The 22,760-nt window shown below is 38.5% G+C and overlaps 2 protein-coding genes across 4 annotated transcripts in view; both read left to right on the plus strand.

Annotated features, from left to right (window-relative positions):
- Positions 1-13,153, plus strand: part of PNISR (PNN interacting serine and arginine rich protein) — a 29,487-nt gene extending 16,334 nt beyond the window's left edge. For both annotated transcript variants that reach the window (XM_010333770.3, XM_039465747.2), the window contains exons 7-13: positions 880-1,070; positions 3,578-3,715; positions 4,729-4,828; positions 5,551-5,604; positions 6,738-6,908; positions 8,069-9,155; positions 9,387-13,153. In XM_010333770.3, coding sequence (XP_010332072.2) covers positions 880-1,070; positions 3,578-3,715; positions 4,729-4,828; positions 5,551-5,604; positions 6,738-6,908; positions 8,069-9,155; positions 9,387-9,417 — 1,772 coding nt within the window. In that variant the 3' untranslated portion in view covers positions 9,418-13,153. The remainder of the gene's footprint in view (positions 1-879; positions 1,071-3,577; positions 3,716-4,728; positions 4,829-5,550; positions 5,605-6,737; positions 6,909-8,068; positions 9,156-9,386) is intronic.
- A 2,904-nt stretch (positions 13,154-16,057) lies between these two features.
- COQ3 (coenzyme Q3, methyltransferase) overlaps positions 16,058-22,760 on the plus strand; it is a 35,774-nt gene continuing 29,071 nt past the window's right edge. The window contains exon 1 of one of the 2 annotated variants that reach the window (XM_074397681.1): positions 16,058-16,236. In XM_074397681.1, coding sequence (XP_074253782.1) covers positions 16,131-16,236 — 106 coding nt within the window. In that variant the 5' untranslated portion in view covers positions 16,058-16,130. The remainder of the gene's footprint in view (positions 16,237-22,760) is intronic. The other variant, XM_039465760.2, reaches the window with a different exon arrangement.

Raw genomic sequence — 22,760 nt, forward strand, 5'->3', positions numbered from 1 at the left:
AAAGTGCTGGGATTACAAGCATGAGCCACTGGAGATTAAATAAAATCTCCAACATGAAACTCCGTGTGATAATCTTGTTTGTGTGAGATAGATATTTTAGCCTACAGAAAAGTATTAGAGTGATATTCCTAAGATTACATTCATTAAGTATATTGAGGATTATGTTTTTGTATTTTATTTTATTTTATTTTGAAATCTCCCAAAGTGCTGGGATTATAAGCATGAGCCACTGCACCCAGCCTAAGAGCATTTATTAATAAATCTTTGCATTTTACATTTTTGTTTGTTTGTTTTTTGAGACGGAATTTTGCTCTTGTTACCCAGGCTGGAGTGCAGTGGCACGGTCTTGGCTCACCGCAACCTCCACCTCTTGGGTTCAGGCAATTCTCCTGCTTCAGCCTCCTGAGTAGCTGGGATTACAGGCACGTGCCACCGTGCCCATCTAATTTTTTATATTTTTAGTAGAGACGGGGTTTCACCGTGTTGACCAGGATGGTCTTGATCTCTTGACCTCATGATCCACCCACCTCGGTCTCCCAAAGGGTTTTTACATTTTAGGAAGATTCTAACTTTACTGCTTTTTTAACTTATTAGCAAATCACTTAATTTTTTCGAGTCTTAGTTTCCTCACCTGTGGAAAAAAGTGGAGACATAGTAGTGATCTCTGAGGGCTTTTGTAAGGATTAATGAGATGATGGTTTAACATGATTTCATTGTGTCCTGGCAAATTGTAAGCATAGAGCAGTGTTCCCTGCTGTTAAAAGTGATGGCTTTTAAGAAAAGCATGATATTTAATAGGATATTTTAAAAATTTACTCGAAAGTTTGTGGAAATATTTTTACTTAACTGACTTGTATATATTTTTCCCACGTGAAACAGATGCAGTAAAACGCAGGACTCTTCCAGCTTGGATTCGTGAAGGTCTTGAAAAAATGGAACGTGAAAAGCAGAAGAAATTGGAGAAGGAAAGAATGGAACAACAACGTTCACAGTTGTCTAAAAAAGAAAAAAAGACCACAGAAGATGCTGAAGGAGGGGATGGCCCTCGTTTACCTCAGAGAAGTAAATTTGTAAGTAAAATCTCCAACATGAAACTCCACGTGATAATCTTGTTTGTGTGAGATATTTTAGTCTATAGAAAAGTATTAGAGTGATGTTCCTAAGATTACATTCATTAGTATATTGAGGATTGTGTTTTTTATTTTATTTTATTTTTGAGACAGAGTCTTGCTCTGTCACCCAGGCTGGAGTGCAGTAGCGCAAACTCAGCTCACTGCAGCCTCCACCTCCCGGGTTCAAGTGATTATCCTGTCTCAGCCTCCTGAGTAGCTGGGACTATAGGCACACACCCCCACACCCGGCTAATTTTTGCACTTTTAGTAGAGATAGTGTTTCACTATGTTGGTCAGGCTGGTCTTGAACTCCTGACCTCAGGTGATCCACCTGCTTCAGACTCCCAAAGTGCTGGGATTACAGGCTTGAGCCACTGTGCCCAACCGAGGATTGTTTTTATATTTGTGTTACTGAAGATAGAGTAAGGAGAAAATGGGACGGTAAGTTTATAAACATTCCATTCCAGAGAGCTGGTTCGATCTTGATAAATAGTCTGTATTCGTTCATTGTGGTACAGCTGACTCCCTAATGGTAGATTATAATACCAATCTATGTTAAAATAAGTAATAGAGAAGTAAAATCTGCCTCTTTTGAACATTTAAACTATACCTGAGGATGTAATATTTTTTATTGTTTTAATATGAGCACTGGAAGTATGACAACATTTTAAATCTTTAAATCTTCATCAGTTAGATGGCTTGAGTGGTTTAGAAACTTTTTTATTCAACAGATATGATAGCCACAGCACTTTATTATTCAACAGATATGATAGCCACATGCAACTCAGGAAATAAGTCTCTCTTCCACAGCCGTTTTGTGCTTTAGAAATAAGTCTCAAGGAGAGGAAAATAACTAGATTTTGGCAGGCATTAGTTTTGCTTAAATTATTTTTCCCAAAAGCCCTATGCCAAACCAGTGTTTTTATTCTAGTTGTTAACAAAAATAAGAAACAACAGGAAAACACTAGTAAAGCGTATCTTTTTTTTTTTTGGCAGTTGGGGAAACAGGGTCTCACTCTGTTACTCAGGCTGGAGTGCGGTTGCACGATCAAAGCTTACTGTAGCCTTGAACTCATGGACTCAAGCAGTCCTCTCACCTCAGCCTTCCAAGTAGCTAGGACTAGAGGTGCACACCACCACTCCTGGCTAATTTTTGTATTTTTTGTAGACATGGAGTTTCATTGTGTTGCCCAGGCTAGTCTTGAACTCCTAGCTTCAAACGATTCTCCCACCTAGGCTCCCCAAAGTGCTGGGATTACAGACATGAACCAGTCTGCCCAGTCTTTTTTTTTTTTAATCTTTATGAAACAGTGGTGTTCCAAATGTGATTTTTTTTTAAGCGTCAAAAATTTGTTTGGAAAAAGGCCGGGCGCGGTGGCTCAAGCCTGTAATCCCAGCACTTAGGGAGGCCGAGGCGGGTGGATCACGAGGTCGAGAGATCGAGACCATCCTGGTCAACATGGTGAAACCCCGTCTCTACTAAAAATACAAAAAACTAGCTGGGCGTGGTGGCGCGTGCCTGTAATCCCAACTACTCAGGAAGCTGAGGCAGGAGAATTGCCTGAACCCAGGAGGCGGAGGTTGCGGTGAGCCGAGATCGCGCCATTGCACTCCAGCCTGGGTAACAAGAGCGAAACTCCGTCTCCAAAAAAAAAAAAAAAAAAATTTGTTTGGAAATTGTCCTTCCTCTTTCCTCCCAAATGCCTGTGGGATTGTGTTACATATATTTTTCCCTTGGTTCAAGTAGCCTTTCAGTAGTAGTATTTAGATGGTCATCTTGTCTTTTACCTAGTAAGATTATTAAAAGTTACTAGGGGACACTTCTCTGACAAAGGAAAGGGTCACATGCTGTCTGGATGCTGAAACCTAAAACCATACAAAGAAGACAAACTGCTGGCATTTGTTAAGTCTGAAGTGTAGACCTCATTTTTATCTGTTCATCATGGAGCTAAAAAGAAGCAAGTTTTACTGAGTTTCAGGGCCAGCTGAGATCTTGACCCTGAAAAATCTGATTAGAGATTTTTCATTTTAAGTCATGCAATTTTAGGTAAATAGCTTCAATATATAGCTGTAAAAGTTAAAATGAATAATATGTCTGTGGTCAGTTACCTAAAGTTCTATAAGCCTCTCATTTCAGGTTCATCATATGTAATAGATATTAATTAAATCCATCTCTGGGCATGATGTTTTCCTGGGTAGTTATAAAATAGGTTAAAATTGACTAAGGGAAAAAGAAAATTGAAAAAAAAAATGATTTTCCTAAACATCTTATAATCTGATATTTTTCCCAGGTTATACTTTTTAAATTATCAAATGAAATCTTTAGTAAATGTAACTTAGATAGCAATTTCTCTCATATTTCTGTTTCATAGACTTTAATTTGGGGTTTAAGATTTTTGATATGTAAGATAAGGATTTTACATTATAAACATGGATTTAGACTACTATACTATTATTTTTTATAGGATAGTGATGAGGAAGAAGAAGACACTGAAAATGTTGAGGCTGCAAGTAGTGGGAAAGTCACCAGAAGTCCATCCCCAGTTCCTCAAGAAGAACACAGTGAGCCTGAGATGTCTGAAGAAGAGAAAGAGTATCAAATGGTAGAATGTTAAATTTCTTGCTATGCAGAAGGATTTATTTTGTTTGTAATTTTTTTTTGAGAGTTTTAAAGGAAAAAATAGAAACTAGAGCTGCCTACCAATATTAAATGAAGAGACACTCTTTTCAACTAAAAATGTTGATAGAAACTTTCATTAATAGGGACTTTTTAAAATGTTTTGATTTCAGGCTGGGGTAATCTTAGTTTCAGGGAGCTGAGACAGAAGGATTGCTTGAGTCCAGGAGTTTGAGACCAGCCTGGGCAATACAGTGAGAACTTGTCGCTACAGAAAATTAGCCGGGCATAGTGAGGTGCACCTGTAGTCCCAGCAACTCAGGAGGCTATGTTGGGAGGATTGTTTGAGCCTGGGAAAGCGGAAGTTAACAGTGAGCCGAGGGGGTGCCAGTGCCTTTCAGCCTGGGTGACAGAGTGAGACCCTGTCTCAGAAAAAAAGAAAGAAAATAGTGTTTTTAATTCATTGTCTATGCTATAAAGGTACATTTATAATATTTCTTTCTTTGATCTGTGTGATTTTGGAATTTTTTTGAAGTTTTGATGTTACAGAAAAATGTTCAAGATAGTTTATTCCTTGGAATGGCTGCTCTGATGTCTAAAAATATTTTATAAAATGGCTTTGCTGTTGGGCATGGTGGCTCACACCTGTAATCCCAGCACTTTGGGAGGCCAAGGCAGGCAGATCACTTGAGATCAAGAGTTGAAGACCAGCCTGGCCAACATGGTGAAACCCCATTTCTACTAAAAATACAAAAATTACCTGGGTATGGTAGCACATGCCGATAGTCCCAGCCACTTGGGAGACTGAGGCAAGAGAGTCACTTGAACCCTGGAAGTGGGGTTGCAGTGAGCCAATATTATACCACTATGGTCCAGCCTGGGCAACAGAGTGAGACTCTGTCTGGGAAATAAAAAAGGCTTTGTGTTTTAATATTTTTGAAAATGTCGTACTATTAGTAACTATAATAATTAGAAATACTGTATAAAATACTTTTTTAGATGTTGCTGACAAAAATGCTTCTGACAGAAATTCTACTGGATGTCACAGATGAAGAAATTTATTATGTAGCCAAAGATGCACATCGCAAAGCAACGAAAGGTATATTTTGGTGTTTTGGGTTTTGCTTTTCCTGGGATATTTTGATTCTGATGACTATTTTGGACTTTTTTTGTTGTCCTTGTTGGATTTCTACCAGATATTTGAATATTCTCTTGCATGTTTTATAACTCTTAAAAAGATTAAATTTGTAGACACCATATTAAAGCTATACACAACTATTTTTGTTTTATCTGACCTTCTCGAGTACAAATTAGCAATCATGCTGTTGTCCTCTAAAATGTATTATGGAAAATTTCTGATGTTCAGTTTATTTCACCTGATATATTTTTTTAATAGACACCATGGCATTGATGTATGACTTTTAATACAGTTTATTTTGACTAATGAATTTTGAATTATCAACCTACAGTTTTTAGTTTACCAGTTATCTCTTACAGAAGCAAATGATTCCCTACCCCTATATTTTTAGTAACACTTAAAAATATATTGAAAAAAATTATGTTTCATAATCTCAGAAATAGACATACTGATATAATTGTCAACATTTTTTCTCATTATAAACCAATTTCGGCTCACATCAGAGTTATAATTTCAAAGCCAGACATGATACTGGTTTAAAATGAATGTTATGTTTTTAATGTTTCTTCTCTCCCCAAAAAGCAGCAATAGTAGTAGATTTAACAATACCGTAGACTCTCATGACTATGAAATCGTGGCTATTTGTGTTAACATGTTGTTCCTGTTGTTGATGTGATACAAAGCTCCTGCAAAACAGCTGGCACAGTCCAGTGCACTGGCTTCCCTCACTGGACTCGGTAAGTGTTTTTCATATTTGTGAGAGGGCCTAAAGGGAAAAAAATCACACATACATTGTCTCTCTACGTGTTCTGTTTTGAAACTGTATTAGTCCTACTCAGTTTATAAAAACCTAGGTCTTAGGGTTATGTCAGTGTCTAAAAAGGTTTGCCTATTTTTTTGACATTCACAGTGAGAAATTTATAAATGTGATTGTTAATTTATAGTTTATTGGGGCAAGTTATATTGGAGGCTTTTCTTATTGCTCCAATATTGCATTATATATAATTATATATGAACACCTATAGTTTGTACTTACTAATTCATAATTTAGCCTTGATAGTATCTAAGCTCACTTTCCGAATTATTGCATACATGCCTTAGGGAAGAACCTATCCACTAATGCTTTCAGTAACTTTTATATAGATTGTGTTGCAGCAAGTCAAGTTTAAATATAGAAGAAAGGGTTTATCTTATCATAGTATAATAGTAGTGATGTGTTCATAATTTACTATTTGCATGGAATATTATCAAGGCTGTAAAGCTTGAATTTGCCTTTTCCACAAATTCTTCATTTCAAATTAATTTTTGTGAGGACCCAGAGAAGTGGGTAAAACCAAATGCTCATGTGCTTTTGTTATGGTTATTTAGATCATTTCAGGGTGGGGAGTAGTTTCAGCACCATGATATTTCTGTATCGGGGAGATTACAGTATTCTATTTTTTTTTAGGGAAAAAATTGGTTAGCTAGAGATTTCGAAACTTTGAACAATGTAAGTTAATTTTAGAAATATTTTCAGGATCATCATAAATTTCATTAAGGTAATTGAATTGATTAAGCTTTAGTGTGGCTTTGTTACTGCCCTGTTAAGTAGTTTCGTTGGTTAGCATGGACAGTACAACAAACCCATTATGATTCCTTTACAGTGAGAAAAATATGAAATATTCCAGAAAGAATAAGATAATAAGTAACCTTTGCCAGAAAGTTCTGTGAACTCCTTAAGCGTCTGAATATATACTTCTCCCCACCCCGAATAAGGATATTCTTCCGGGAAAAGGCAATGAAAAAAATGAGCTTTCTTCTCAGACCTTGAAAAGTTTTTAGTGCATAGTATAATTTTTTTCATATGATAGACTGAGCTTTATGCACACAGGTGGACTGGGTGGTTATGGATCAGGAGACAGCGAAGATGAAAGGAGTGACAGAGGCTCTGAGTCATCTGACACTGATGATGAAGAATTACGGCATCGAATCCGGCAAAAACAGGAAGCTTTTTGGAGAAAAGAAAAAGAACAGCAGCTATTACATGATAAACAGATGGAAGGTGTAGTACAGTTTAGACTTAATTTTGGTCCAGTTTTGTATTTCTTTTTATTTTTTAAACCAACCTAAAAATATCAAAGGATAAAATAAAGGCTAGATTGTAGGTAATATGTGATATAACTGAAATATGTGATATAACTGAAACTAAAGTCAAAATTTTTGTTAGGTTGTTTTAGGAGCCATTCATTGCAGTGGCTATAAGCCAAGCTATTTAGAGTATTTTTGTTTCTTTTTAAAATTCTTTTTTTTTCTTTTTTTGAGACAGAGTTTCGCTCTTGTTACTCAGGCTGGAGTGCAATGGCGCAACCTTGGCTCACCACAACCTCCGCCTCCTGGGTTCAGCCAATTCTGCCTCAGCCTCCTGAGTAGCTGGGATTACAGGCACGCGCCACCATGCCCAGCTAATTTTTTGTTTTTTTTTTTTTTTTTAGTAGAGACGGGGTTTCACCATGTTGACCAGGATGGCCTCGATCTCTTGACCTCGTGATCCACCCGCCTTGGCCTCCCAAAGTGCTGGGATTACAGGCTTGAGCCACTGCGCCCGGCCCTTCTTTTTAAAATTCTCGAAATGAAAAAGATGACTTTTGAAATGGTAAAAATATATTTGTAAGACTATTGAAAAGTAGTTTGTAGCTAGGATATGGAAGGATAACAGAAGTTTTTTACTTAAGATACATAACAAAAGAAAATTTACTTAGAATTTCTTCTTTGAAAAGTCTAAATTGGACAATTTGAAAAGTAATTATTAAGAGTTGACTTTTCTATAAACCATTTATTTACTTTTAAAATTTTGCTTTAATTGGACAAAAGGGAAGTCTTTTCTTACTTGCCTCACATGCATCTCTACATCTTGATACTGTATTTTGCTACACTGCCCAGGAGGGTAACTTGACTAACTACATGTCGCTCTAGAGGACTTCAAATGTGGCTAGGCATGTGCTATAGATATACATTACATGCCAGCTTTCAAAACTTTACTTAGAAAAGAGAACATCTCACTTTTTAAAAAAATTCATTATGTATTGAAGTGATAATATTTTTGGTGTATTGTGTTATTTACCTGTTTCTTTTTACTTTTTTAATGTGGTTACTGAAAAATCTTGATAGTATGAAAATTTTACATTCAAATTTTCTTAGTATTTTTGTCTTTTTCTGTTTCAGAAGAAAAGCAACAAACAGAAAGGGTTACAAAAGAGATGAATGAATTTATCCATAAAGAGCAAAATAGTTTATCACTACTAGAAGCAAGAGAAGCAGACGGTGATGTGGTTAATGAAAAGAAGAGAACTCCAAATGAAACCACATCCGTTTTAGAACCAAAAAAAGAGCATAAAGAAAAAGAAAAACAAGGAAGGAGTAGGTCAGGAAGTTCTAGTAGTGGTAGTTCCAGTAGCAATAGCAGAACTAGTAGTACTAGTAGTACTGTCTCTAGCTCTTCATACAGTTCTAGCTCAGGTAGTAGTCGTACTTCTTCTCGGTCTTCTTCTCCTAAAAGGAAAAAGAGACACAGTAGGAGTAGATCTCCAGCAATCAAAGCTAGACGTAGCAGGAGTAGAAGCTACTCTCGCAGAATTAAAATAGAGAGCAATAGAGCTAGGGTAAAGATAAGAGATAGGAGAAGATCTAATAGAAATAGCATTGAAAGAGAAAGACGACGAAATCGGAGTCCTTCCCGAGAGAGACGTAGGAGTAGAAGTCGCTCAAGGGATAGACGAACCAATCGTTCCAGTCGAAGTAGGAGTCGAGATAGGCGTAAAATTGATGATCAACGTGGAAATCTTAGTGGCAACAGTCATAAGCATAAAGGTGAGGCTAAAGAACAAGAGAGGAAAAAGGAGAGGAGTCGAAGTATAGATAAAGATAGGAAAAAGAAAGACAAAGAAAGGGAACGTGAACAGGATAAAAGAAAAGAGAAACAAAAAAGGGAAGAAAAAGATTTTAAGTTCAGTAGCCAGGATGATAGGTTAAAAAGGAAACGAGAAAGTGAAAGAACATTCTCTAGGAGTGGTTCTATATCTGTTAAAATCATAAGACATGATTCTAGACAGGATAGTAAGAAAAGTACTACCAAAGACAGTAAAAAACATTCAGGCTCTGATTCTAGTGGAAGGAGCAGTTCTGAGTCTCCAGGAAGTAGCAAAGAAAAGAAGGCTAAGAAGCCTAAACATAGTCGATCGCGATCCATGGAGAAATCTCAAAGGTCTGGTAAGAAGGCAAGCCGCAAACACAAGTCTAAGTCCCGATCAAGGTAGTATACTTTTTAAAGTATTTTGTCTGATTTTTTTAAAAATTTGACTGCATTTATACAAAGTTGAAAGTGTCCTTTCTCTCTCTCTTTAATAAACTCAGTTTGGTATTTGATAAATAATCATAGTCTTAAATGTTAGAAATCCTATATAATATTATTTATTTGAAATTGCAGATTTTTAGTTTAAAATACATTTTTATTTTTAAATTTTGTCTTTTCCCTTTTTTTCAGATCAACAACCCCTCCTCGTCGTAAACGCTGAGGAATGACGTGGCAAGAATGCCATGATGTTGTTTTTAAAAATTCCATGAGTTTTAAGGGCTTGTCTCATTATAGAGGCACATTGTGGCTGTGTAGGTGAAACCAGAATCTTTTTTTTTTTTTAATCTGTAAATAGGTGTACTTTTTCCAATGCTGCTCCAAGTTACTTAATAGGATTTCTTTGTATTACTTTTTTTTAAAAAAAAAATAGTGCATAATAAGACTATAAACATGCCATTCTCTTTCAGCTGTAATGTTCTTAAAATTATTCTTGAATGTACTGTGATGTCAATAAAGCTCTTTAGTTCATTTTTGTTAAACTCTTGCACCTTAATTTTATGGTTTTAATCTAAGGAAAGTACTTTTATAAAAAGGCAGCTGGAATTTTGTATAACAGGTTTTAAAGGTAACTTCTCTCACCTCCCCCAAAGAAAATGGTTTTTACTTAATAGTTTGTCAAAGTTTGTAAATTGTACCCATGGACTTTTGCCAGATTCCAACTTTAAGGATATGAAAGAGGGCTAGAAATAGACCTTTATTTTCATTTGGAAGTATTTGACAACTTTCTAAACTTTTCTTCCTATTTTGGGGATTTTCAAGTAATATATTCTCTGTGTATATAAAGTGTGGTTCACTCCTGTAAAATGAAATTGCTGGAATCAATCAAGCCAGTGCACCAGTAGAATTATTTGTAAGGAACGATTGTATTTGACACTAATAGTCAAGTCTGGAACTATATTCTACAGTCACCCACTTCTGTTTTAGAAGCATTTTGAAACACTTTTTGGGGTTATAGAAATAATACTCATGATTCAATATATTTATTTATATTTTTAAAGTATAATATGACCTCAAATCAATGGAGGAATGCTGTATTATGCAGGTTTTTGTCAATTTCATAACATTAAAATGGTCTGATTTTGTCTGTTTCTTAAAATTATGATCAGTGAGTGGTCTAACAGTTTAAGGCATTCATAACTTAGGAGTAGAATGGGGCTCTCAAAGCATTTTAACTTAAATACTCAGTTGCTTTCAGGGTCCATTTTTTAATATAATCACTTATGCAGTGATAAATAAATCTCTGAAAACAAATGCTTTTACATTTTAATTTAAAAAGAAAGCAGGTGCAGGCCACAGAAAAGTTTTAAAGTATGCCTTCTTACCAGCAATAGTTCATTTTAAAAATCATACCAGATTTTTGCCAAGATCAGTGTTTCCTCAAAATGAAGATAGAAATAGATTTGTATAGTGTGCTCTTGTACCTCTACATAGGTTATTACATAATTTTGAGCAGTTATGCATTTATCTAAAGGAAATAAATCAACTGTGAATAAATGCATGTTTACCAAAATGGCTGTTTACAGTGCATTTAGTTCTGATATTTATAAAGATGACATTTCACAGAATAACTTTAAAATAGTTTGGAATTCTATATACTTTAGACATCAGTCACATCTGAAGACAAAGGAAAATGTGCAATATTTTTTATGTAGGCGAGCTAACACAGTGTACCTAACTGCAGAATTATCTGATTAATTTGTAATAGATAAGTTGTATTACATTTTCATATCTTAAAATGTTTTTTAGATCTTGAAGTGAAATCTTATTTTCAAAATAAAATTCTACAGAAAAATTCTGTTGGCTATGATATGCACATTTTTGGGCAAGATAAGAACTAGAGCCAAAATTAATGTTTGACAGTTTTATTTACTCTGCTGTAATTTTCAAGCTTATCAGTTAAATCTGTAGGTTTTTTTTTTAAGCCGTCATGACATTTGTGATTATTAGTAGAAATCAGTGTTATAATTTGAAATTTGGGTTTTTCAGACTTTTAGTGGCAGATTTAGAAGATTCATTATTTTCTTGACATGTGATAGAGTATTTATTTACTAAGGTAGGGCTTCCATGATTTAGGATGTGAATGCAAAAACTTAACACATAAGTTAATTAGATGTATAATTTGGTTATGAAATCTATTCTGAAATAACACCAACAGAAAATTAACAGATTCCATTTTTGAGGCAATCCTTGGTCTGGATTGGTTAATGAAAATGTCTTCTTTAAGAGATTCTATTAATAAAATATTTCTAGTGTATTAGTTATAATTGTTTTTGTGGAGAGGGGTAAACCACACCATTAAGGGAATAAAATGTTAATTTGAAAGAGGTGATTATAAGATTTGTTTCAGGCCCCAAATTATAAATAAAGATTCTTGTGGAATCTCATTAGTGTATATGTTTTCTGCCATTATAAAGTTACCTTTTTAGCATCTGTTTCTAGTGGTGTAATACCAAGTAGATAAATTTTGCAAACATAGTCTATTTTTAGTGTCTTGAGGTTTTTGTTACCTAAAACACCTTAAAGGTAATAGTAAAGAATTGTTTATTGTATTGGGGAATTTTTACATAGGAGTTGTATTAGGTTTACAGTCCCTGTAGTGTTGCCTTATAGAAATCTTTACATCCAGAATGAGTTTTTCTTCCCTTACATAACTCCATACGTATTTTAATATGTTGAAACCTCTAAAGTGTACTGAGTACAGTCATACATCACATAATGACATTTCAGTCAATGACAGACTACATATACAACAGTGGTCCCATAAGATTATAATATGGTATTTTTACTGTACCTCTTCTGTATTTAAATACACAAAACCATTGTGTTACAGTTGCCTACAGTATTCAATATGGTATTCGTAGGCTAGGAGTAGTAGGCTATACCATGTAGCCTAGGTGTGTAGTAGTCTTTACTGTCTAGGTTTGTATAAGTATACTCAATGTTCACATCACAATGAAATCACCTAACTGACACATTTCTCGCATGTTCCCATGTTAAGCGACATGACTGCATAGTTATTATTTTTGTTTGTTTTTGAAATGGAATCTTGCTGTGTCGCCCAGGCTGGAGTGCAGTGGCATAATCTCAGCCCACTGCAACCTCTGATTCCTGGGTTCAAGTGATTCTCCTGCCTCAGGTTTACAGGCACCCACCACCACAGTTGTCTAATTTTTATATTTTTAGTAGAAGCAGCGTTTCACCATGTTAGCGAAGCTCGTCTCGAACTCCTGACCTCAGGTGATCTGCCTACCTCAGCCTCCCAAAGTGTGGGATTACAGGTCTGAGCCACTGTACCAGGCCAGGTTTCTCAGTTTTAAGTAGAATTTGGTTGTAATGCATAAAATTTAAAAGAGAAATGGGCTTTAGCTTTTAAAATAGCACACATGGGTTATATTTATACCATTAAGGTTTATCAGAGTTTTTTTTTAAGCACTGTGGTTTGTACAGAGAGTTGTTTTTTTTTTTTTTTTTTAAGAGACTGGTTGGCCAGGCACGGAGGCTCACACCTGTAATCCCAGCACTTTGGGAGGCCAAGGTGGACAGATAACAAGGTCAAGAGATTGAGACCATCCTGGCCAACATGGTGAAACCCCGTCTCTACTAAAAATACAAAAATTAGCTGGGCATGGTGGCATGCGCCTGTGGTACCAGCTACTCGAGAGTCTGAGGTGGAAGAATCACTTTAACCCAGGAGGTGGAGGTTGCAGTGAGCCAAGATGGCGCCACTGCAGTCCAGTCTGGCGACAGAGCAAAGCCCTGTCTCAAAAAAAAAAAAAAAGACTGGTTAAATCTGCCACATTCTGATTATGGTAGTTATGATAGACATTATCAATTTATGTAAGTTTTTTTTAATGTAAAATTTTTAAATAAATGTGAAAACTTCCCAGTTAAACTGAGTGATGTAGTAGTGTATCTTTTTTTTTTTTTTTTTTTTTTTTTGAGATGAGGTCTCACTCTGTTGCCTAGGCTAGAGTGCAATGGTGTGATCTCTGCTTATTCCAACCTCTGTCTACCAGGTTCAAGCAGTTCTCCTGCCCCAGCCTCCGGAGTAGCTGGGATTACAGGTTCCCGTCACCATGCCAGCTAATTTATGTATTTTTTTAGTAGAGACGGGTGGTTTACCTGTTGGCCAGGTTGGTCTCAAACTCCTGACCTCAGGTGATCACCTGCCTTGGCCTTCAAAGTACTCGGCTTACAGGCGTGAGCTACTGCGCCCAGCCATCTGTCATTTCAAAACTACAAGGGAGCACTTTACCCTTGGATGAAAAAAAAAAGTTTATAAAATTGAATTACAAAATAGACATTAAGAGTTTTATAGCAAAATAGGTAGACTTTTTGCATATGGGTGAGACCACAATGATAATAGTCTGGGAAATATCTCAAACAATGGCCATATACTGCATTACAGCCAATAAAACTTTCCAACACTGCTTAGGTGTAAGGGTCATTGGGAAATCCCTTTGTTGATGTTTGTAGCAAGAAGTACTATGAGCTAGTTTTGCTTATCTGGGCCAGACTAGTTCTGGGTGTTCAAAAGATGTGCTGCTTGTCAGTATTAAGGCAAATCATTGATTCCCTTTCCTGTTAAAATGTAGCCCGGTGATACGTGGTACATTCAAAGAAAGTACCTTTAAACAAAGCTCCTGGAACTTTAATCATGCTTGCACTTTGCTTTCTCCTTGGATGTGTCACTTCAATAAATAAAACACATGCTACATTTTCTTTTGCTCAGAGCTTTCTGCCTTCATTTGGAGAGATGGTCATGTACCTAAAGGGAGAGAGCTCTGAAGAGGACATAGCAACTGAGAAGTGTAACCACTCTGAGGAGGAGGTCAATATTTTAGCAAAGAACCATAAATGGCCGGGCGTGGTGGCTCAAGCCTGTAATCCCAGCACTTTGGGAGGCCGAGGCGGGTGGATCACGAGGTTAAGAGATCGAGACCATCCTGGTCAACACGGTGAAACCCCATCTCTACTAAAAATACAAAAAATTAGCTGGGCATGGTGGCTCGTGCCTGTAATCCCAGCTACTCAGGAGGCTGAGGCAGGAGAATTGCCTGAACCTGGGAGGCGGAGGTTGCGGTGAACTGAGATCGTGCCATTGCACTCCAGCCTGGGTAACAAGAGCGAAACTCCGTCTCAAAAAAAAAAAAAAGAACCATAAATGGAAAACTATTCCTGGCTGGGTGAGGTGGCTCACGCCTGTAATCCCAACACTTTGGGAGGCTGAGGCAGGCGGATCACCTGAGGTCAGGAGTTCAAGACCAGCCTGGCCAACGTGGTGAAACCCTGTATCTACTAAAAATACAAAAAATAGCCAGGCATGGTGGCAAGTGCCTGTAATCCCAGCCACTTAGGAGGCTGAGGCAGGAGAATGGCTTCAATCTGGGAAGTAGAGGTGAGCCGAGATCGCGTCATTGCACTCCAGCCTGGGCAAAAAGAGCAAAACTCTGCCTCAAAAAAAAAAAAAAAAAAAAAAAGCCAGGAGTGGTGGCATACGCCTGTAATCCCAGCTACCCGGGAGGCTGAGGCTTGAGAATCACCTGAACCTGGGAGGTGGAGGTTGCAGTGAGCCGAGATCATGCCACTGCACTCCAGCCTTAGCAACAGAGTGAGATTGTCTTTAAAAAAAAAATACTATTCCTGAGTAGTAAATTTCACTAATTGAAAGAACCCAAGAACCCTTTACCAAGGAGATTTGTCATTGTTCTTACCCAAAGAAAGATTTGTGCATTTAGAAGTAAAATGTGGGGATTTGTGCATTTAGAAGTAAAATGTTAATGATCACTGATCAGCTCTAAAGAAGATTGCCTAGACTAAACCACAAAAGCCTCCTACTGCATGATGTATTATATACCCTGTCTAGGTTAATAGTCACTTGCAGAAAAGAACTTTTAAATTTGGCCTTCTGGTCCTCTGATATTTGAGTGCCTTGAAAGGGGAAACAATTCTTCCCTTGGGGGGGAAGAAGTACTCCCATACTCTTACAATTCTTAGCATTAGGATCAGTGTCTTTACAGGAATATAAAAGTCCTTGAAGTGACATCTGTTAAGTGTTAGAGCTACATGGCAATAAAATATCGCACAGCACAAAGTAATGGCCTGATTGAGGTGGTCATATAGAAATAAAGGATCTTCAAAGGTTTTATGGTAGTAAAAACAGTTTCATTGCATGTACAATTTGCTAGATAAGCATGAAAGTATAGCCATACATACGTAACAGTTACGCCGGGCGCGGCGGCTCAAGCCTGTAATCCCAGCACTTTGGGAGGCCGAGGCGGGTGGATCACGAGGTCGAGAGATCGAGACCATCCTGGTCAACATGGTGAAACCCCGTCTCTACTAAAAGTGCAAAAAATTAGCTGGGCATGGTGGTGCGTGCCTGTAATCCCAGCTACTCAGGAGGCTGAGGCAGGAGAATTGCCTGAGCCCAGGAGGCGGAGGTTGCGGTGAGCCGAGATCGCGCCATTGCACTCCAGCCTGGGTAACAAGAGCGAAACTCCGTCTCAAAAAAAAAAAAAAAAAAAAAAAAAAAAACAGTTACAAAACAGTCATGAAAGTTGGCTGCAGGCCGGACGCAGTGGCTCATGCCTGTAATCCCAGCACTTTGGGAGGCCGAGTCGGGCGGGTCACCTGAGGTCAGGAGTTCGAGACCAGCCAACCTGGAGAATCGCTTGAACCCAGGAGGCGAAGGTTGCAGAGAGTCAAGACGGGGGACTGCACTCCAGTCTGAGCAACGGAGCAGGCTGCTAAAAAAAAAAAAAAAAAAAAAAAAAAAAAGTCAGCTGCAGACGGCGAAAGTGGATCTCGGAACCTTTTTGTTGGGGATATTTTTCGGGAGGGACCGGAAAAGAGGTGGGATCGTTTGTCGTCATGTGGGGCGGTCGTAAACTGCGCTCCTCCGGGAGTTGGTTTTTAAGCGTGCTGGGGCCTGGGGGCCGGAGTACACAAGCTGCACGTCCTCTAATTTCCTCGGCGGGTAAGTTAGTGTGTGTGCAGAGGACCCTCGCACGCAGTCCATTGCAGGGCAGGGAGGTGGCTGGCGCCTCTGCGCATGCGCTGGGGGGGTGGAGCGATGGGTTGTCGCTGGACTTCGCGAGGGGTCAGCGGGAAACCTCAGGCTTGGCCCTGATCCCAGCTCTCTCCTTTGTAAACCTGGCATAATCCCCTTGGTGGACGCCGGGGAAAAGAGCTCAGGACCAGAGGTCCTGCCTGGAAAGCACAGGCTGCGGGTAGCCGCGCGAGCTTTGTCTAGTTGTTGAGATCCTTGCCCGTGTGTGTGCTGGAGTCTGAAGGTCATCATGCATCCTTCCTTTGCCGGGGCAGGAAAAACTCGCCTCGTAGTTATGCATAACTTCGTATCTGTGTTTTGTTTGCCCAAAGCTTGCTTTTTTTTCCAGAAAGAATTTAAGGCAAGTATGCTACTTTTTGATTAATAGGTTAATTCAACAGACTGTATTTGCAAATGATATCAAGAAAATAATGCACCGCTCAGTGTTTGTAGACAGTCTGATTTTCGAACTCGCAGTATTAACTAGAAACTTAAGCTCATCTTTTACATGGAACTCTTAACAATTGCTGTATGCCAGACACTGTTGTGGGCACTGGGAATTTAAAAATCAGTGACACCTCAGGTAGGCTTTTTTTTTTTTTTTTTTTTTTTTTTTGAGACAGAGTTTCACTGTTGATGCCCAGGCTGGGGTGCAATGGCACAATCTCAGCTCACCGAAACCTCCGCCTTCCGATTTCAAGCGATTCTCCTGCCTCAGCCGCCGGAGTAGCGGAGATTACAGGCATGCCCCACCAGGCCCAGCTAATTTTGTATTTTTAGTAGAGACGGGGATTCTCCATGTTGGTCGGGCTGGTCTCGAACTCCCGACCTCAGGTGATCCACCCACCTTGACACCCAAAGTGCTGGGTTTACAAGCGTGTGCCACCGCACCCCCGGCCCAAGGATCTCTTTTAAAATTTTAGGATAAACCTAAGATCAGGATATAATGAGCAAAAAAATGGGAAATCTAGCCACCCATCAATGAAGTTTATTAGTTGGTACTATCATACAGTGAAAAATAGTACAACCAATAAAAATGATTTAAATCTATTTGTACCCACATGGAAAAATAATAAGATAACAGTGTTAAGAAAGTAAAGTGTCATTGTTTCCTGCAAGGAGCCAAAAAATAGAAAATAAAAAAGTTACAAATCAGTATGTATAATGAACTTGGAGTTACAGGTGGAGATACATAGAGAAATTTTGCAGTTTGCAATCAGTACTGCAGATTGCCTGTGGTAGAGTAGGTGATTTTTCTAATGTTTTCTCATCTTTTATATACTTCTCTTTTCCTGAACTTTTTTTCAGTAAACATATGTGTCTTTTATAATCAGATATTTAGAAAAGGTACAATACGGCCAGGCGTGGTGGCTGACGCCTGTAATCCAAGCACTTTGGAGGCCAAGGCGGGCGGATCACCTGAGGTTGGGAGTTCGTGACCAGCCTGACCAACATGGTGAAACCCCATCTTAAAAATAAATAAATAAGATACGATAAACCTAGTTCCAGTCTCTGAGAGGTAAACATAGAAGGAGTATCTAATCCGTATTTGGAATCAAGGAAACTTCTTGGATGGGGTATTTAGAAAAATCTTGAGGGAGGTGGCCAGTTTTAGAAGCAGTTGGCTGACACAGGCAGATCACTTGAGGTTAGGTGTTCGAGACCAGCCTGGCCAACATGGTGAAACCCCGTCTCTACTGAAAATAGAAAAATTAGCCAGGCATGGTGGTGGGCGCCTGTGATCCCAGCTGCTAGAGAGGCTCAGGCAGAAGAATCGCCTGAACCTGGGAGGCAGTGGTTGCAGTTAGCCGAGATCACACCACTGCACTCCATCCTGGGTAACAGAGTGAGACTCTTTTCTGAAAAAGAAAGAAAGAAAGAAAGAAAAAAGCAGTTGGAGAGGGTAAAGGACCAGCTTGAGAATCTGTGAGAAAGTTTGTGAGAAACCACAAAGGGTTCCTTAAAAAGTGAAGTGTGTAGGTGGAGGGCAGAAGGTAAAGGCGGGTTGGCAAGGGATGAAGCAAGAGACCTTTTTGGCCATGACACGTTCATGAAAGGCCACATACACCTTCTGAGGTTGACTATCCTGCAGACAGTGGAAATTACTGAAGAAGCAACATGGCCAGATTTATGTTTAAGAAATAACACTTGGCAGCTGTTTACGTAGAAAATGGGACAGAGACAGGCAAGTCTAGGCCCAGGAAGGCCACAGAGTAATCCAGATAATAAATTACGATTGCTGGAAATAAAGTATTGGCAGGGTAAAAGTCTGTCACCTGTTTTATTTACTGTCAGTGTGGTGCCTGGTAAGTGCTGAATAAGTGACTTTGAATAAATAAAATGAAAAAACTTTTCCCATGCCTTTAAAATCTCAAATACCAGGATGAACACAGGTTCAAAGTAGAGAAGGAATGGGTAGCATTCTGTTTAAATACAAACTCAGTTACTCTCTTAAAGTTGTGGTAAGGTGGTTTTTATTTTTACTTTTTAAATTAATTATTTTTTTGAGACAGGGTCTTGCTCTGCATCCCAGGCTAGTGTGCAGTGGCATGATCACAGTTCATGGCAGCCTTGGCCTCTCTGGCTCAGTTGGTCCTCCCACCTCCGCCTCCTCAGGAGCTGGGATTACAGGCAGGCACCACCACACATGGCTACTTTTTATATTTTTAGTAGAAAAGGGGTAACACCATGTTGTCCAGGCTGGTCTTGAACTCCTGGGCTCAAGTGATCTGCCCACTTCAGCCTCCAAAAGTGTTGGGATTACAGGCATTGAGACACTGTGCCTGGCCAAAGGTGGTTTTTAAACCTCTTGAGAATTGTAGCAATATCGATGACTTAAGGATTCATTTTCCAGAAGTAGAGGAAGTAAGAGAGAGATCAAGGGTCGTCTCTCAGTAGAAGGCAGGTATTGTTAAAATTTCTAAGGCTTAGTTTCATAATAGTAATACCTTATATGTCCTACCTATTTATCACAGTTTACATAATTAAACTTTATTCTTTAATAATATCTAATTTATCTACCTAAAGTCATACAGGAGGTGATATTTGAATTGGGTTTAACAGGTAGTCCAGAAAGAGTTGGTGGAAAAGGGAATAAAACGAACAAAAGCCAGGCCAGGTGCCATGGCTCACGCCTTTAATCCCAGCACTCTGGGAGGCTGAGGCAGGTGAGTCACTTGAGCTCAGGAGTTTGAAACCAGCCTGGGCATTATAGCAAAACCCTGTCTCTACACACACACACACACACACACACACACACACACACACACACAAAAATTAGCTGGGCCTGGTGGTGTGCACCTGTGGACCCCAATACTAGATAGGCTGAGGTAGGAGGATCACTTGAGTGAGCCCGGGAGGTAGAGGCTACAGTGATCCATGAACCCACCACTGCACTCCAGCCTGGGCAACACAGCAAGACCCTGTCTCAATAAAATAAAATTTAAGTTAAAAAAAATAAAATGAGCAAAATTCTAGACACATGAACTTTATTTAAAAAAGAACATTGTAATGGATTTGAGATGGACTGTGAAGAGCTGATTAAAAAACAAAACAAAATAAACATAAGCTCAGGAGAAAAATGTGCAAAGACTGCAAAAAGACAAGACATGAAATATAAATGACCATTAAATATAAGAAAGGATACTTAACCTCATTCATGATCAATTAAAACTCCATTAGCTGGGCATGTTTATAGTCCCAGCTACTTGGGAGGCTGAGGCAGGAGGATCGCTTGAGCCAGGTTGGCGGAGGTTGCAGTGAGCAAAGATTGTGCCACTGCACTCCAGCCTGGCTGACAGGGTGAGACTATCTCAAAAACAAAAAATTAAAACTACACTAAGATACAATTTTCACATATTTGATTAGCAAACAAAAATGTTTAACACATTGTATGGTTACAGTGTGGGAAAACTAACACGTGACACTCTCATATATTACCCATAAGATTGTAAATTGGTTCAACATCTATTTGGTGGCAGTTACAAATTTACAAATGCGCATCCCCTCTGACATAATTCTTGAGATTTTACCTGCAGGTACTCTGAAACACTTATGAGATGAAATAACGTATGTAATTTAATCTCTAGTTGTTGTTGTTGTTGTGTTTTGAGATGGAGTCTCACTCTTTCGCCCAGGCTAGAGTGCGTTTCGCTCATTGCAACCTTTGCTTCCCGGGTTCAAGTGATTCTTGTGCCCTGGCCTTCTGAGTAACTGAGACTACAGGCATGCACCACAACACCCAGGTAGTTTTTATATTTTTAGTAGAGACAGGCTTTCGTCATGTTGGCCAGCCTGATCTCAAACTCCTGACCTCAAGTGATCCACCCACCTCAGTCTCCCAAAGTGCTGGGATTACAGGTGTGAGCCACCACACCTGGCCCTAATCTCATAGTTTTGGTAATTACCCAAATGCTCGTTATTAGGGAACTGCTTAAATAAATAATATAGCCATACAATGGATTACAACACAGCCTTTTTAAAAATATGAAATAATCTCCAAGATATGTTGGGTGGTCAAGAAAAACATGCAGAAGAATGGGTGTATTTTGCTATATTTTATATAAAACTAGAGAAAATGATACTTTAAAATGATTGATTGCATATGTATAAAATGCCTCTGGAATCTTACATACAAATCTAGTAAGATTGGTTGTCTGTAGGGAGAGAAACTGGATAGCTACAGTCAGGGGTAGGAGACATACTTTGTACTATACATTTTTGTACTTTTTGATTTTAAAAAAAATTTTATTTTGAAATAATTTAAGACACAAGAAGTGGTAAAACTAGCACAGAGAGGCTGGGTGCAGTGGCTCATGCCTGTAATTTGAGGACTTTGGGAGGCCCAAGGCAGGTGGATCACTCACGGTCAGAAGTTTGAGACCAGGCTGGCCAACATGGTGAAAGCCCGTCTCTACTGGAAATATGAAAAGTTAGCCAGGCATGGTGGCATATGCACCTGTAGTCCCACCTGTTTGGGAGGCCAGGGTGGGAGAATCACTTGAAACCAGAAGTGGAGATTGCAGTGAGCTGAGTTCATGCCTCTGCAGTCCAGCTTGAGCGACAGAGTTAAGACCCTGTTCCCCCCAAAAAACAAAAAACCCAAACACACACAGAGAGAATTTTCATATACTATTCACCTAGTTCATTGTTGATACCATCCGTAGTACATTGTTGAAACCAGGAAATCAGCTTTAGTATGATAATTGACTCTACTACAGACCGTATTTGGTTTTTGCCACCTGTACATGAACTCATTGTGGGAGAGAGTAAGGATGTATGTGCGTATGGGTGTACGTAAGTGCTTTATTTATTTATTTATTTACTTTTTGAGATGGAGTTTTGCTCTTGTCACCCAGGCTGAAGTGCAATGGTGCGATCTTGGCTCACTGCAACCTCTGCCTCCTGGGTTCAAGCGATTCACCTGCCTCAGCCTCCTGAGTAGCTCATATTACAAGTGCCCACCATCACAACTGGCTAATTTTTTTATTTTTAGTAGAGATGGGGTTTCACCATGTTGGCCAGGCTAATCTCGAACTCCTGACCTCAAGTGATCACCTGCCTCAACCTCCCAAAGTTCTAGGATTACAGGCATGAACCACTGTACCCGGACTCTTTGGCCTTTCCTTATAAATTTCAAAATCAGCATATCTGTTTCTACCAAAAAAAAAAAAAAAAAAAAAAAAAGCCGTGGAGATTTTGATAGGAAGTGTATTAAATGTATAGATCAATTTGGGGAGAAGTGATGTTTTTACTATGTTGAATCTTCCAGTATGTCTCACCTTTATTAGGCCTTTGATTTCTTTCATCAGTGTTTTAGACTTTTAAGCATATAGATTTGTACATGTTTTTGTTTGATTTATGCAACATTGAAAATATTTTTTGGAATGATTTAAAATGATAAAGCATTTTACATTTTGAATTTTGCTTTCCACTTGTTCATTGTTAGTATATAGAAACATGACTGCACCCAGAAATTAAAGTATAATAAAACAAAAAAAGAAAAGAAAATGTTTATTGCAGAGATGTCTTGGCATTTTGCATAATGTATATTAGTCAGACCTAGAAAAAAAAACAAAAAGAAACATGACTGACTTTTTTGTGTTGCCTTTGTAATCTTTTGACCTTTCTAAATTCACTTATTAGTTCCAGGAGCTTTTTAAAGATTTCTTGGGATATTCTACATAGACAATAGGGGCAGTTTAATTTCTTCCTTAATAAGTTCTCTATACCTTTTATTTTCTTTTCTTGCCTAATTGCACTGAATAAGACTTTTAGCACCATGTTGAATAAGAGTAGTAAGAATGGATGTGCTTACTGTGTTTCCAATTTTAGGGGGAAAGTGCTCAGTCTTTCACCATTAAGTACCATGTGCGCTTTAATAACTGTTGCATAAAATAATTTCTCTTTCATTCTTAGTTTGCCAAAAGTTTTTAGTCATAATGGATATGGAT

The sequence above is a fragment of the Saimiri boliviensis genome, chromosome 4 (genome assembly GCF_048565385.1).
Source record: "Saimiri boliviensis isolate mSaiBol1 chromosome 4, mSaiBol1.pri, whole genome shotgun sequence".
NCBI lineage: Eukaryota > Metazoa > Chordata > Mammalia > Primates > Cebidae > Saimiri > Saimiri boliviensis.